Source organism: Nansenia antarctica (assembly GCF_963989245.1).
Source record: "Nansenia antarctica genome assembly, chromosome: 11".
NCBI classification, from domain to species: Eukaryota; Metazoa; Chordata; class Actinopteri; order Argentiniformes; family Microstomatidae; genus Nansenia; species Nansenia antarctica.
The window spans coordinates 20,864,223-20,878,496 of NC_137681.1; the positions used below are offsets into that span (position 1 = coordinate 20,864,223).

The 14,274-nt window shown below is 48.1% G+C and overlaps 1 protein-coding gene across 1 annotated transcript in view; it reads right to left on the bottom strand.

Annotated features, from left to right (window-relative positions):
* ift140 (intraflagellar transport 140 homolog (Chlamydomonas)) overlaps positions 1–14,274 on the bottom strand; it is a gene marked incomplete at its 3' end in the record, with an annotated part of 43,552 nt that overhangs the window by 2,679 nt on the left and 26,599 nt on the right. The window contains exons 19-26 of the mRNA XM_080541589.1: positions 12,698–12,875; positions 10,317–10,507; positions 9,696–9,791; positions 8,987–9,119; positions 8,688–8,831; positions 2,240–2,368; positions 912–1,094; positions 424–630 (exon numbers count right to left, since the gene is read on the bottom strand). Coding sequence (XP_080397715.1) covers positions 424–630; positions 912–1,094; positions 2,240–2,368; positions 8,688–8,831; positions 8,987–9,119; positions 9,696–9,791; positions 10,317–10,507; positions 12,698–12,875 — 1,261 coding nt within the window. The remainder of the gene's footprint in view (positions 1–423; positions 631–911; positions 1,095–2,239; positions 2,369–8,687; positions 8,832–8,986; positions 9,120–9,695; positions 9,792–10,316; positions 10,508–12,697; positions 12,876–14,274) is intronic.

Sequence of the window (14,274 nt, forward strand, 5' to 3'; positions counted from 1 at the left end):
CTAAAATGATGACTAGAATGGTACAGTGAGGTTAAAAGCACCCCAAACGACAGAAGAGCTGGGGAGATTTCTAGAACGATTATTAGAATGGTACGGAGAGGTTAAAAGCACCCCAAAAGACACACTCAGAAAAAAGTGCTAGTTAGAACCAAAAGGGGTTCTTCATTAACCCTTTTGGCGCCTTGTAGAACCATTTCCACAGAGAGTTCCACATGAAACCCAAAAGATTCTACATGGAACCCAAAAGGTTCTAAATGGACCCCAAAATGTTCTACATGGCAACAAAATGGGTTCTTCAAAGGGTTCCCCTACAAGGACAAATGAAGAACCCTTTTTTTCTAAGAGTGTAGGGTACCCTGCGTTGGGTACATGACGATGGTGTACAGTGTCATGGAAGACTGTTTCAGCGGGAGCGCTCCTGACCTTCAACTTGTTGCCCGCCTGTGTGTACTTTTTGGTGGCCAAGTGGTAGTTGCCCTGGCGCATGCAGCAGTCAGCGATGCGCTCCAGCAGGTCCTTGCGGGCCTCCTCTGACAGGTCCTTGGACTCCCGCGTCACCGTCATGCTTTCTGCCAGCTCCTCGCTGATGGTCAGGCTCTGGTCCAGACACAGCTGGAGGGCCTCTTGGTACTGGGGGGGGGACAACAGGCGGGCGCACACACACACACACGCACACACACACACACACACACACACACACACACACACACACACACACAGTTAAACACATACTGTACACACACACACACACACACACACACACACAAACACACACAGTTAAACACACACACAGTTAAACACATACACACACACAGACACACACATAGACACACACACACGTGCACACGCACACGCACGCACACGCACACGCACACACGCACACACACAGTTAAACACATACACACACACACCTTCTTGGCGGCCACCAGCAGCTCCACAGCCTTCTGGTACTGGGCGTGTTTGATGAAGAAGTCGGAGCAGCGGGCCAGCAGGGCGGGGTCAGAGCTGCCGTCCAGGTCCTCCGCGATCAGCTGTAGGGCGGAGAACTGCTGGGTGGAGAAGGCCAACTCCAAGGCCTTGGAGATGTGACCCGCCTGGGGTGGGGGGGATAGATATGATCAAAGAGACAATAGTACTGTGTGTGAGTGGAGAGAGAGAGGGATAGAGAGAGTATTTATTTACGTACCACAAGTGGGATGCATGCTTCAAATGTGACATTGAACAAAGGCCCTATCCGATTTCACCCCTTGGCCCTCCATTTTAGCCCTACCCCTCCGTTTTACGCATTCACGTGTAGGTGTCCCAATTCTTGTTTTCATGTAGGGGTAGGGCCAACTGATAGGGCTACATAGCCCTCTAAACTGAGGTTTTTAAGGACCAGACTCCGAAGAGAGCCACAACCGGAGTGTTATGAAATCCCAGAATGCCTTGCCACGATAGTGGAAACAGGAATACAAGCAGGAAGAGAAACACAAATGTAATTATTTTCTTCTGTAACAAATAAAAAAAAGTATGATAACCTTCGTATTATCTTAGTTTAATGTCATGTCAATGTATTATAGACCTTTTCTTTATAACAAGCATAACAAAAAATGTGTCTAGCAGCTAGTAGCTGTGTGCCTAATGTTTTAAGGCTGATTTGTGCATGACAAACCCGCATTTTGACATATTTCCATGTTGCATTTACCCCCTTTGATATGATGCCCGAAATGTAACTAAAGTTCAGCCACAAAGTTTTTGCACTGTTGTTACCGGTCCTATATCAGTGCAGACTGGCAGTTGTATGAGCACGGGTTGCTGGCTTACAGAACATCGCTATTCTGTCATGAACTGGCCTGATAATGAAGAATTGTTCTTTTTATTTGATGACTTGTTGATTAATTGATCAAATTTCACGCTAAGTTGTGAACGAATCGCAAGCGTTGATGCTTTTCTATGATACTACTGATGACGTATCCGGGTCTTGAAGGGTTATCCTATTTCATAGGGGAAGGTTTTCAACCACTACCACTTGTAACTCTGTTCCGAGGGGCAAGCCAAAAAGCGAGTGGTACTCCAAAACGAGGGGTAGGGAGGTAAAAAAGGGAAATGGGTTGGGCCAAAGTGACAGTTATTCACAGTGAAAGTGAACTGTCTCCATTTATAAATATTACAATATTATCTAGTGGCGGCACTTAAGATGCACCGACTCCCCTGAGGACAGGCAGAGGTGACGTTAGCTGACGTTGAAGTCCCTGACCTTGTGGTAGAGTGTGACAGCTCGGTCCATGTGGGAGGCCTTCTCCTCATAGTAGCACGCCGCCTCCATCATGTCCTCTGGGTTACTAAGCAGGGCCAGGTTCATCAGCTGGTCGTCCAGACCGTACTCCTAAAAAACATCAACATCAACAACAACAACAACAACAACAACAACACTCTGGGTTACTGAGCAGGGCCAGGTTCATCAGGTGTATAGAGATGTATAGTGTTGTGGTGTATAGTGATATGGTTAGGGATAGGACCAGGGTTAGGGCTAGGCTTAGTGTCAGGGCTACGGCCAGGGCTAGGGCCAGGGTTAATGTCAGAGCTATGGCCAGGGCTAGGGCTAGGCTTAGTGTCAGGGCTACGGCCAGGGCTAGGGCCAGGGTTAATGTCAGAGCTATGGCCAGGGCTAGGGCCAGGGGTAGTGTCAGGGCTAGGGCCAGGGTTAATGTCAGAGCTATGGCCAGGGCTAGGGCCAGGGGTAGTGTCAGGGCTAGGGCCAGGGTTAGGGCCAGGGTTAATGTCAGAGCTATGGCCAGGGGTAGTGTCAGGGCTAGGGCCAGGGTTAATGTCAGAGCTATGGCCAGGGCTAGGGCCAGGGGTAGTGTTCGGTCTACTTGCCGACCGAAAGGCTGGACTGAAGGACACGGATACCATTCAATTCGTTTTTCTCTTATTTTAGTGAAAATTGAACAGATTGTAAAACCTGCGAATGCAGACAACAAAACATACATAAATACACAGCTCTGACACATTCAATTACTAACACAAAGCATATAAATGTTACACAAAGCACGCATCAAACACACTAACCGTGGCATCCCTCTAGTCCTGGCATCACACAATGAACCCATACGCACGGTATCTCACTATTTAAGCACCTAATCACAGCCCCCAATATCCCTACGCACAACTGGTCTCTATACTCAAACAATTCCCACGCAGTTATGAGGCATAACTCAAAATAATGTTACTAATATCTAATAATCAATAATTAATAATAACTAATAATTATTTAAATAACATTCAAAATAACATTTCACATTTGTCCCATTTTATAGGCTAAAATATGCACACTGAAACACACCCCATCCTAACTGGACAGTACACCTCCCACCTAGCCGATCTAGCTACTAGTCTAGGGAGGCTACCAATGTCCCTTGTTCCTCAATGGGGAGGAGAACAACCATCCTCCTGACATCCCGGTGGAGGACGACCACTCGGTTGGAGACCCTGTCTTCCCAGGGTCCCACGTTTCCTTGGCTGAGCTCCCGCCTCCTGCCTCTTGGAAGGCTCTTCTTACAAGGATGTTTCCTTTTTGTTTGGCCGGGGACACCAGGCCAATTGGATCTGGTAGAGCAGCCACTTGGCTCAGCAGCTCTCTCCTCGACAAGCCGTTGGGTGTATTCTCCCGGACTTCTTCTACCTTGAGGTTGAGGCCTGTCCTCATCTTTCCTTTTCTCTTGGAGAAGTTTACTGATGTCACCATGTAGAGCTGGTCGGAATCCACGAGATACCTAATGCCAAGGGCCTTATTATCCTCGTCTTTCAGCTGATTCGGTAGCACCAGGGTTTTGGATGTCGCTCCAGGCCTCTCCCCTCCACAGGTTCTGGCGTCGTCCTTTCTCCTCCCACCTTGGCCAGACCGGACCCACGGCTTTAGAAAGAACCCTCCAGCTCTCAAGATCTCCTCCACTCCACTCGTGATGGTGTCGAGCATCTCCAGATCATCATGGGAAGTCAAGATGTCGTCGACGTAGCTGTCTTTCTCCAAGACACGACGCTCTTCCTCCCTTTCAATGAACTGAGGTAGCCCTGCTGTCTCCCTCATTGCCAGTTGAGCAATGCAACCAGCAGGACGGTCTCCAATGTTCACCCTCGTGATGGCATACTCCCCGATGTCCTCTTCAGGATCGTCTCTCCAAAGGAACCTGTGCAGGTGTACCTCTTGGTCCTTCAGCCACACAGAGTTGTACATTTTGGTGATGTCGCCCAGGGCCGCGTGCTCCCCAGTCCGAAACCGCAGGAGCACAGCCCTGATGGGGTTCAACACGTCTGGCCCCTTTAACAGAAGGTCGTTCATGCTGACACCTTTGTATGATTGGCTACTGTTCCACACTAACCGGACCGGTGTTGTCACAGAATGGGGATTGGGTGCAACCAGGTGGCTCACGTACCAAACCGGGCCTTTCCACTCTTGAATCTTCTCTGGTGTGAGCCTCACTGCTGCGCCCCTCCTTACCATCTCGTGAACCTGCTCTCCGTAGGCAGTTCGCCACTCCGGCTGTTTCAGGAGGTGTTTCTCCGTTCTTAGGAATGTTGCCATCACAGCTCCTCTGTTGTTCGGTAGACTGGATGGATCCTCTGTCCAAGGGTAACTAGCATCCCAATGTGGAGCATCGCTGTGGTGATCGCTGGCGACATAGGACAGACCCTCCTTTATCCTCTCCAGCTCCTTTTCCTCCGCCAGGGTCATCTCTTTTCCACCCGGCTGGCACGCTCCACAACGACATCCCCCGCATTTGGGTTCACAGGCTGCCCCGATGCTCTCCCACTTCCACCATTCCAACACTTCTTTGTTGGTTGCCATTGAGCTCCGGACTCTGGAGTCACTTTCCTGCCTCAGTCCACTCTCCCTGGTCTCTTCGCAGCACCCGATACACTTGACGATTTTCTCATACTTGGCCGCTGCTGTTCTCATTGATCGGGCGAAGTGTGTCTTGGACTCGTAGGTCACCGTCTCCACATCTTCAAACAGATTGGGATGCGTCCCACTCACAATCTTTCCAAGTGGGCCTTCCCACAGGACCAGGTCTCCTACTACCTTCACGGGACAGGGAACCAGCCGCCCCTCTCTTTGGCTGATGAGGAGCTCAATACTCCTTGGCCGGACCAACTCCTGGGTCTTGACCTCGGGGAAGAACCTTTTCAGTTGCTGTGGTTCGATGGCATGGTGCACCTTGGCTATTTCATCTAAGCCGTAGCAGACCAACTGGTGGGCTCTTTCACCTTCCGGGGTCCTGAACCTCACCTTCAGGAGGTACCTTCTGGTGTTGGCTGTCACAGTCATCCCTCCGACGCCCTGCACCACTAGCGTGATTTTCTCGCTCTTCAGGCCAAGCCTACTTGCAGCCGCGTGGGTAATGTAATTTGTATCTGATGCTAGGTCTATCAGAGCACCAATTTGTTGCCCGTCATTAGCAGTGACCTCCAGGAGCATCATTATTACCGGACACTCCTTTATTCCATTTTCTTCCAGGAGCTTCCCGGCTTTTGCTTTAGTGCAGCTCGTAACTGCTGTCTTATTTGTGAAGGCTTTCCTGACTTTTTGCGCAATCTCTGGAGCGAGTTGGGACAAGACCTCTTCCTGTTCAACGGTTAACCTCCTTGCACGTTCAACGCCGCTACTTGGAGTTTCTCTCTTTTCCCCACCATCCCTCTTACTGTCTCTACTGGGGCAGAGAAGGTAATGGTGGTCTGACGACTCTCCTTCTTTGCAGCCTCTCTTGGTGCAGAGGAATTTAAGGTTACACTCTCCGTCAGCGCCATGTGATGAAAGGCACAGCCGGCAGGCTCTAGACTTCTTCACCGCGGCCTTTCTTGCTGCCAAGTCGAGGCCTCTGAACTTCTTACAGGTGAACAGCCTACTTCTGTGTTTATCTTCGCACAGAACACAATTGTCATCAGCGCTGCCTCTCTCAGTGGCTCTAGTGAAAGCAAACTTCTTCTCAGTCTTCTTCTCTGGGATCTCCGTGATCTCCATCTGCTCCAACTGTTCGAGGATGCTTTCCTGCTTTTGTAGGAAGTCCAGGAAGGTGTCAAAGTATCTCTCCGGCTGGAAACCATTTCGGGGGTCTATTTTGAAAGTAAGCCACTCCTTTTTCAAAGTGAGTGGCAGTTTGTTCTCAATGGCTCCAGTCACCAGAGGGTTTTTGATGGCTACTTCATTGTCAAGATCTTTAAGGTCTGCTAGAGCTTTCTCTGTGATTCGGATCAGATCGATCACCTTTCTGAATTGGTGCTCTTTGACTGGAGAAATCTTCTGCAGCTCTGCTACGATCAGGTTGGTGATTGCATTCTTGTTTCCGAAACGACTCTCTAGCACCCTGAAGACATCTTCGGCAGTATTGTGGCTCGCGAGCCTAAGATCCTTCACTATTGTCTCTTCTATACTTTCCAGAAGTTGAAACTTCTTAACTTCCGGAGATCCGGAGGGATCGCCTTGTTCCTGTAGGATTTCCCAATCCTTCCTCCAGCGGTAGTATTCCCGAATGCTACCTCTAAACGTCGGGAGACTTGTAGGCTTCAGCCTCACTTTTGGAATGCCTCTCGTAGCTGCATTTCCACCCCGTGCGCCTGCTTGAGTCTCCTCCAACGCTTTTTGCTGGGCTTTAACAAGCTCTGCCCGTGCTTCAGTCTCCGCCTGTTGAGCCAGGATAAGCTGGGCGCGTCTGGCGCGTTCTTCCTCTTCAGCCCTCTGGCGCTCTCCTTCAGCTGTTGTGCGGCGGGCGCGGTCTTCTTCCTCAGTTGCCTTTCGAGCTTTTCCTATCTCGGCGTCTCTATCTCGCCTGAGCTTGTTCTTTGAGGACATCAAATGATGCAGCCGTCTCTCCACGTCTTCTATAGCAGCGACAGGGGCCCAGTCTCTCCAGACAGAGAGCTCTTTCTCTGCTCCTGTAGTGAGCTCCTCTAAATGGTGCACTTGTCTCTCGTGGCAGTCATGGTCTAGCTGGCCCAATGGGACCTCTTCTGTCTCTTCTTTAGCTCGCTCAGCCTCCCTGATCGCGAACAACACTCTTCTTTCACCGTATCTTGACCACAGATGGAGTTTTACGAGATCGCCAACCTCCGACAATTTAGTCATGCAGTCTCTGCTCACCTTCTCGATGTCTCTCGTCTGTTGTTCTGATAGTTTGGTGGGGTCCTCTTCCGCTTCTGCAAGCAGACCCTCTTCATAGCTACTATTGGCTGCCAGGAGCTTCTCAGCTTCATTAGAGAAAGCCTGCCACTGGACCTTTAATTCGCTCTCGACCATGGAGGGTATAACGCGGAGCATGAAGGCAGATTTTTTGCTAAAGTTGGATTTAGCTGAATTTCTCTCTTTTTTCAGTTGAGCTACGGACTGGTCCTCTTCAGCCATTTTCCTTCTCTTTTCACAGGCTATCAATGTTTAAATATTTAATGTTAAAGTCCCTTCAAACTGCTCACTTAGTGTTTTTATTTTCGTTTTATTCAACTGTGACGTTTTACAGTCAAAACTGACATTTATTTACTGCCAGAATAAATGGGACTCTTATTTTGAAACTCCGGATCTTCTGTGTATTTTTACTTCCTGGTTACTTCAAGAATACATGGGACTCTTATTTTGAAACTCCGGATCTTCTGCGTATATTTACTTCCTGGTTTCTGCGACGCACTAGGGCTCCTCCTCCTTTCACAGTTTGGATATATCACTCCGCCGGTTAGCCACTTTAGCAGACACAGTCAGTCCCACTTTAATCTCTCTGGCTAGCAAGGCAAGTCTCTATACACATCCAGCTTGAATTAGTTCGCTGGTCAGTGCTGTTGCTTACCCGACCGCTTTCCTGGTCTTGCTGTCCTCTCTCGCTGTCTCGCGCTGCCGACACTGTCACTTTTCCAGTAGGCTCTGCACAGACACGCTTCACAGACAGCAGGCCTGGCTAGCTAGCTCCGGTTAATTGCAGCCACTTTTCCGAGTTCCCTCGACGCTTGTATTCGTCCCACGGAGAACTCCTCTCTGAATGTGGCTGTCAATGTACTTCTCCACCACCTCGGGAATCTTTTCAAAGATATTTCTTTGACGCCCGGGCCGTAGGTTTTACAATTGTTCGGTCTACTTGCCGACCGAAAGGCTGGACTGAAGGACACGGATACCATTCAATTCGTTTTTCTCTTATTTTAGTGAAAATTGAACAGATTGTAAAACCTGCGAATGCAGACAACAAAACATACATAAATACACAGCTCTGACACATTCAATTACTAACACAAAGCATATAAATGTTACACAAAGCACGCATCAAACACACTAACCGTGGCATCCCTCTAGTCCTGGCATCACACAATGAACCCATACGCACGGTATCTCACTATTTAAGCACCTAATCACAGCCCCCAATATCCCTACGCACAACTGGTCTCTATACTCAAACAATTCCCACGCAGTTATGAGGCATAACTCAAAATAATGTTACTAATATCTAATAATCAATAATTAATAATAACTAATAATTATTTAAATAACATTCAAAATAACATTTCACATTTGTCCCATTTTATAGGCTAAAATATGCACACTGAAACACACCCCATCCTAACTGGACAGTACAGGTAGTGTCAGGGTTAGGGCCAGGGGTAGTGTCAGGGTTAGGGCCAGGGGTAGTGTCAGGGCCAGGGCTAGGGCTAGGGCCAGGGGTAGGCTCTACCTTGCAGAGGCGGATGGCGTTGTTGTATGCCTGGGCCCGGGTGTAGAAGTGGACTGACTGTTTGATCTCCTCCTGACTCTCGTACTGGCGTGCCAGGTGGTACGACGCCGCGCGGTTCCCTGTGTCATTGGCTATCTCCGACGCCTGTCGAGTTACATACACATGTTCTAAAACATATTCACAGGTATACTTAAATTCTATTACATAAGCCTTCATAACTATACTGTGTTTTCCCTCTGGAGCATTTCTAATCTAACCTATCTTCCCTGAGTAGAAACAACAACAGTTCCCCCCATTACCTTCTGCATATTCCCCAGGTAGCAGTGCACGCGGACCAGAGACAGGAAGTCCTGGGCGTACTCGTAGTAGCGCAGCGCCCCCGCCATGTCTGATTGGCTCTCCAGGTTCTGAGCCCACCACTTATAGATGTTCCTATGGCAACAGAACGGGGGGATGAGTGAAGAGGAGGAGGGGAGAATATGGGGAGGGGGGAGGGAGAGGAGAGGAGAGGATGAGGGAAGCAAACACTGGACTAGCCTGAAGAAGAACTGACTCGAGTTGTACTGCATAAATATATCAGAGACGTCTCCACTAGGGGGCAGCAGAGGGTAAACCTCCAGTCGATACGCCACCCTGCCTGCTGTGTTCTCTATGGGTGGTTGACGTGAGCTCAAATCCAAAAGTGAAAAAGAATTCAAAAATAAATCTAAAATCAATGTGAAATGTATTCCTTTAAATCTGAGTAACTCCAAATTGAATGTGGCCCCATCCGTTTCCTTACTTATTTCATTTTTTTTGTGAAATATTTTTTCATGTGGTAGTCCTAAAAAAATTCCTCTGGAGTAACATCATTTCTAATGATAATATATGATTCAGAGATTAACAGACAAACAAGAAATATCTGCTAAATAACGATCAATTTGTCCTGATTATATATCAACAGATCTGATCCAAGTTTTGAACAACTGGGCCCAGGTGTAGCGTTGTCATAGTGACATCCAGACTCACTTGTCTTTCTTCTTGTTGACGTAGATCTCCAGAGACTGAGCATCGTCCAGCAGCATCCTGGGAACCTCAAACCTGTGGGTGTCCGACTTCTCATAGCTGAAACACAGACAGACAGACTTCTCATAGCTGAAACACACACAGATAGACTTCTCATAGCTGAAACACACAGACAGACTTCTCATAGCTGAAACACACACAGACAGACTTCTCATAGCTAAAACACACACAGACAGACTTCTCAGAGCTAAAACACAGACAGACTTCTCATAGCTGAAACACACAGACAGACTTCTCATAGCTGAAACACACAGACAGACTTCTCATAGCTGAAACACACACAGACAGACTTCTCATAGCTGAAACACACAGACAGACTTCTCATAGCTGAAACACATACAGACAGACTTCTCAGAGCTGAAACACAGACAGACAGACTTCTCATAGCTGAAACACAGAGAGACTTCTTATAGCTGAAACGCACAGACAGACAGACTTCTCATAGCTGAAACACACATACAGACAGACTTCTCTAGGCTGAAACACACACACACAGACTTCTCATAGCTGAAACACACGCTCTGAGCAACACTGTCATATGTCAGTAACGCCCATGTCTCTTACAATGTGAGGGCGGAGCTCTTGTCTCCTTCGGCCTCCAGGTGCTTGGCATAGCTGTAGTAGGTGGTGCGCAGGTGGATGCGGTCGTGGTTCTCGGCCGTCTCCACCGCCCGCTGCCATAGGCCACAGGCCTGGTAGAACTTGTTGAGTAGGTCGTAGCGCTGGCAGCTGCGGTACAGCTTCTCAGCATCCTCCTGGACACACACACACACACAGGGAACACCACACTGCAGTCAGGGGGGTGTGTGTGTGTCTCTTCCTCTCTACAACAATCTCAACAACTCCCCTCCCTCCCCCCTGCAGTCAGGGGTGTGTGTGTGTGTGGGGGGGGGGGGTTAGCTGGTGTAGTTAGCTGTCAGGTTAGTTGGCGTAGTTAGTTAGTTGTCAGGTTAGTTGGTGTAGTTAGTTAGTAGCAGGTTAGTTAGTAGCAGGTTAGTTAGTAGCAGGTTAGTTAGTAGCAGGTTAGTTGTGGTGGTTAGTTAGTAGCAGGTTAGTAGCAGGTTAGTTAGTAGCAGGTTAGTAGCAGGTTAGTTAGTAGCAGGTTAGTAGCAGGTTAGTTAGTAGCAGGTTAGTAGCAGGTTAGTTAGTAGCAGGTTAGTAGCAGGTTAGTTAGTAGCAGGTTAGTTAGTAGCAGGTTAGTTGTGCTGGTTAGTTAGTAGCAGGTTAGTTGTGATGGTTAGTTAGTAGCAGGTTAGTTGTGGTGGTTAGTTAGTAGCAGGTTAGTGGTGGTGGTTAGTTAGTAGCAGGTTAGTTGTGGTGGTTAGTTAGTAGCAGGTTAGTTGTGATGGTTAGTTAGTAGCAGGTTAGTTGTGGTGGTTAGTTAGTAGCAGGTTAGTTGTGGTGGTTAGTTAGTAGCAGGTTAGTTGTGGTGGTTAGTTAGTAGCAGGTTAGTGGTGGTGGTTAGTTAGTAGCAGGTTAGTTGTGGTGGTTAGTTAGTAGCAGGTTAGTTGTGATGGTTAGTTAGTAGCAGGTTAGTTAGTAGCAGGTTAGTTAGTAGCAGGTTAGTTAGTAGCAGGTTAGTTGTGATGGTTAGTTAGTAGCAGGTTAGTTGTGATGGTTAGTTAGTAGCAGGTTAGTTAGTAGCAGGTTAGTTAGTAGCAGGTTAGTTGTGGTGGTTAGTTAGTAGCAGGTTAGTTGTGGTGGTTAGTTAGTATCAGGTTAGTTGTGGTGGTTAGTTAGTAGCAGGTTAGTTGTGGTGGTTAGTTAGTAGCAGGTTAGTTGTGGTGGTTAGTTAGTAGCAGGTTAGTGGTGGTTAGTTAGTAGCAGGTTAGTTGTGGTGGTTAGTTAGTAGCAGGTTAGTGGTGGTGGTTAGTTAGTAGCAGGTTAGTTAGTAGCAGGTTAGTTAGTAGCAGGTTAGTTGTGGTGGTTAGTTAGTAGCAGGTTAGTTAGTAGCAGGTTAGTTGTGGTGGTTAGTTAGAAGCAGGTTAGTTAGTAGCAGGTTAGTTAGTAGCAGGTTAGTTAGTAGCAGGTTAGTTGTGGTGGTTAGTTAGTAGCAGGTTAGTTAGTAGCAGGTTAGTTGTGGTGGTTAGTTAGAAGCAGGTTAGTTAGTAGCAGGTTAGTTAGTAGCAGGTTAGTTAGTAGCAGGTTAGTGGTGGTGGTTAGTTAGTAGCAGGTTAGTTAGTAGCAGGTTAGTTGTGGTGGTTAGTTAGTAGCAGGTTAGTTAGTAGCAGGTTAGTAGCAGGTTAGTTAGTAGCAGGTTAGTTAGTAGCAGGTTAGTTGGTAGCAGGTTAGTTGTGGTGGTTAGTTAGTAGCAGGTTAGTTAGTAGCAGGTTAGTTAGTAGCAGGTTAGTTAGTAGCAGGTTAGTTGTGGTGGTTAGTTAGTAGCAGGTTAGTTAGTAGCAGGTTAGTTAGTAGCAGGTTAGTTAGTAGCAGGTTAGTTAGTAGCAGGTTAGTTAGTAGCAGGTTAGTTAGTAGCAGGTTAGTTAGTAGCAGGTTAGTTAGTAGCAGGTTAGTTAGTAGCAGGTTAGTTAGTAGCAGGTTAGTTAGTAGCAGGTTAGTTAGTAGCAGGTTAGTTGGTAGCAGGTTAGTTGGTAGCAGGTTAGTTAGTAGCAGGTTAGTTGTGGTGGTTAGTTAGTAGCAGGTTAGTTAGTAGCAGGTTAGTTAGTAGCAGGTTAGTTGTGGTGGTTAGTTAGTAGCAGGTTAGTTGTGGTGGTTAGTTAGTAGCAGGTTAGTTGTGGTGGTTAGTTAGTAGCAGGTTAGTTGTGGTGGTTAGTTAGTAGCAGGTTAGTTGTGGTGGTTAGTTAGTAGCAGGTTAGTTGTGATGGTTAGTTAGTAGCAGGTTAGTTGTGATGGTTAGTTAGTAGCAGGTTAGTTGTGGTGGTTAGTTAGTAGCAGGTTAGTTGTGGTGGTTAGTTAGTAGCAGGTTAGTTGTTCCTGGTCCTCACCAACATGCCCAGCTGCGTGGCGAGCACCGCCACCCTGGCCTCCAGCTCCGGCTGGGCCTCGGCCTCCCGCAGCGCTCGTGCCGCCCGGGCGTTACCCATGTTCCCCAGGCACACCCGCGCCACGTCCAGGCGGAGGTTCTTCACACACATCCTTGCCATGTTCTCCCACACACTCTCACTGTGGAGGGGGGAGGGGAGGGGAGAGGGAGACATTTTAATTTGATTAAGTATGAGTTTAGCGCATAGGTATTTACTGAGTGAATGGAGAAGCAACAGTGTCTTGTTCATTGTTGATACACAACAAGACTTGGAGAGAGGATGACATGGTAAATCTCCCACACACTTTTTTTTCTTCTTCTCTCTCTGACGTACAACAATCTTAACAACCCCCCTCCCTCTCCCCTCCCCCTTCCCCTTCCCACCCTCAGCCATCAGAGCAGATTCCAGATTCCACACCCATCTGGTCCCTATTTGTCTTCCACCCCCTCCCTCCCTCCTCCTCTCTTTAGCTGATACAGATGTGGGCTATTTATTAAAGTTAGGCAACAGGAAATTCCCCGAATCTTTAGGGGCCCAGGGACTGTTGGGGAGGGGAGTGGGAGTTTGGGGGGCTGGTAGCACAAAAGCTAGCCAAAAGCCCCCTTGTTATGGTCACAGAGAAACAGCCCCTCTCAAGAAACCCCCCCCCCCTCCGACACACAGGGTCCACACAAGGTCCAAGACAGGGTCCACACAAGGTCTACATCAGACACAGCAGTTTCAGAGGCTCCAGACCCACAAACACACTGGGAGAGGGGGAAGGAGAGAGAAGGAAAGAGGGAATGTGAGAGGGAAGGAGTGAGGGACGGAGAGAGGGAAATAGACACAAGGGTAGGTTGGGGGGGGTAGGTATATTTATACATGCATAGGAGAGAGACGGGCAGAGCGAGAAAGAGAGAGAGAGAGTCGGAGAAAGAAGGAAAGACCTTCCACCGCCTCTTCCTCTCAGGAAACACATCCTGTTAGTCGACTGCGGGGGCCAGTGTGTTTGTCGTTGCACATGAACAGACACACGCACGCGCACACACATCAGAAATACCCTCAGGCTGTGACATTTTGTCGTCTCTGAGAGGGTCTTATGAGAGAGTGAGAGAGAGAAAGAGAGAGCAGTCTGGTCACAGCCGGCTGCAGCCACAGACACATACACCCCCCCCGACACAGACACACACACACACACACACACACACACACACTTCTTCAACTTTGACTTCTGGGACTGGGCTGTACCAAGAGACACTGTTTCTCACAGAGAGAGAGAGAGAGAGAGAGAGAGAGAGAGAGAGAGAGAGAGAGAGAGAGAGAGAGAGAACGAGCTTCCCACTGCTGTCAGGACTGCAGTCACTACTTATCTTCCGCCGTAGACTGAAGACCTCTTCATCTCCACTACCCCCCGTGTACAGTTTCACAATGCTTTCTTCTTCTTGCATTCTTTCTTATGATGACTGATGTTAAGATGATTCATTTACTTTAAAAATGTTACTTGTAAGTCGCTTTGGATAAAGGCATCTGCTAAATGTCTAAAAATGTAAAGAAAAAAA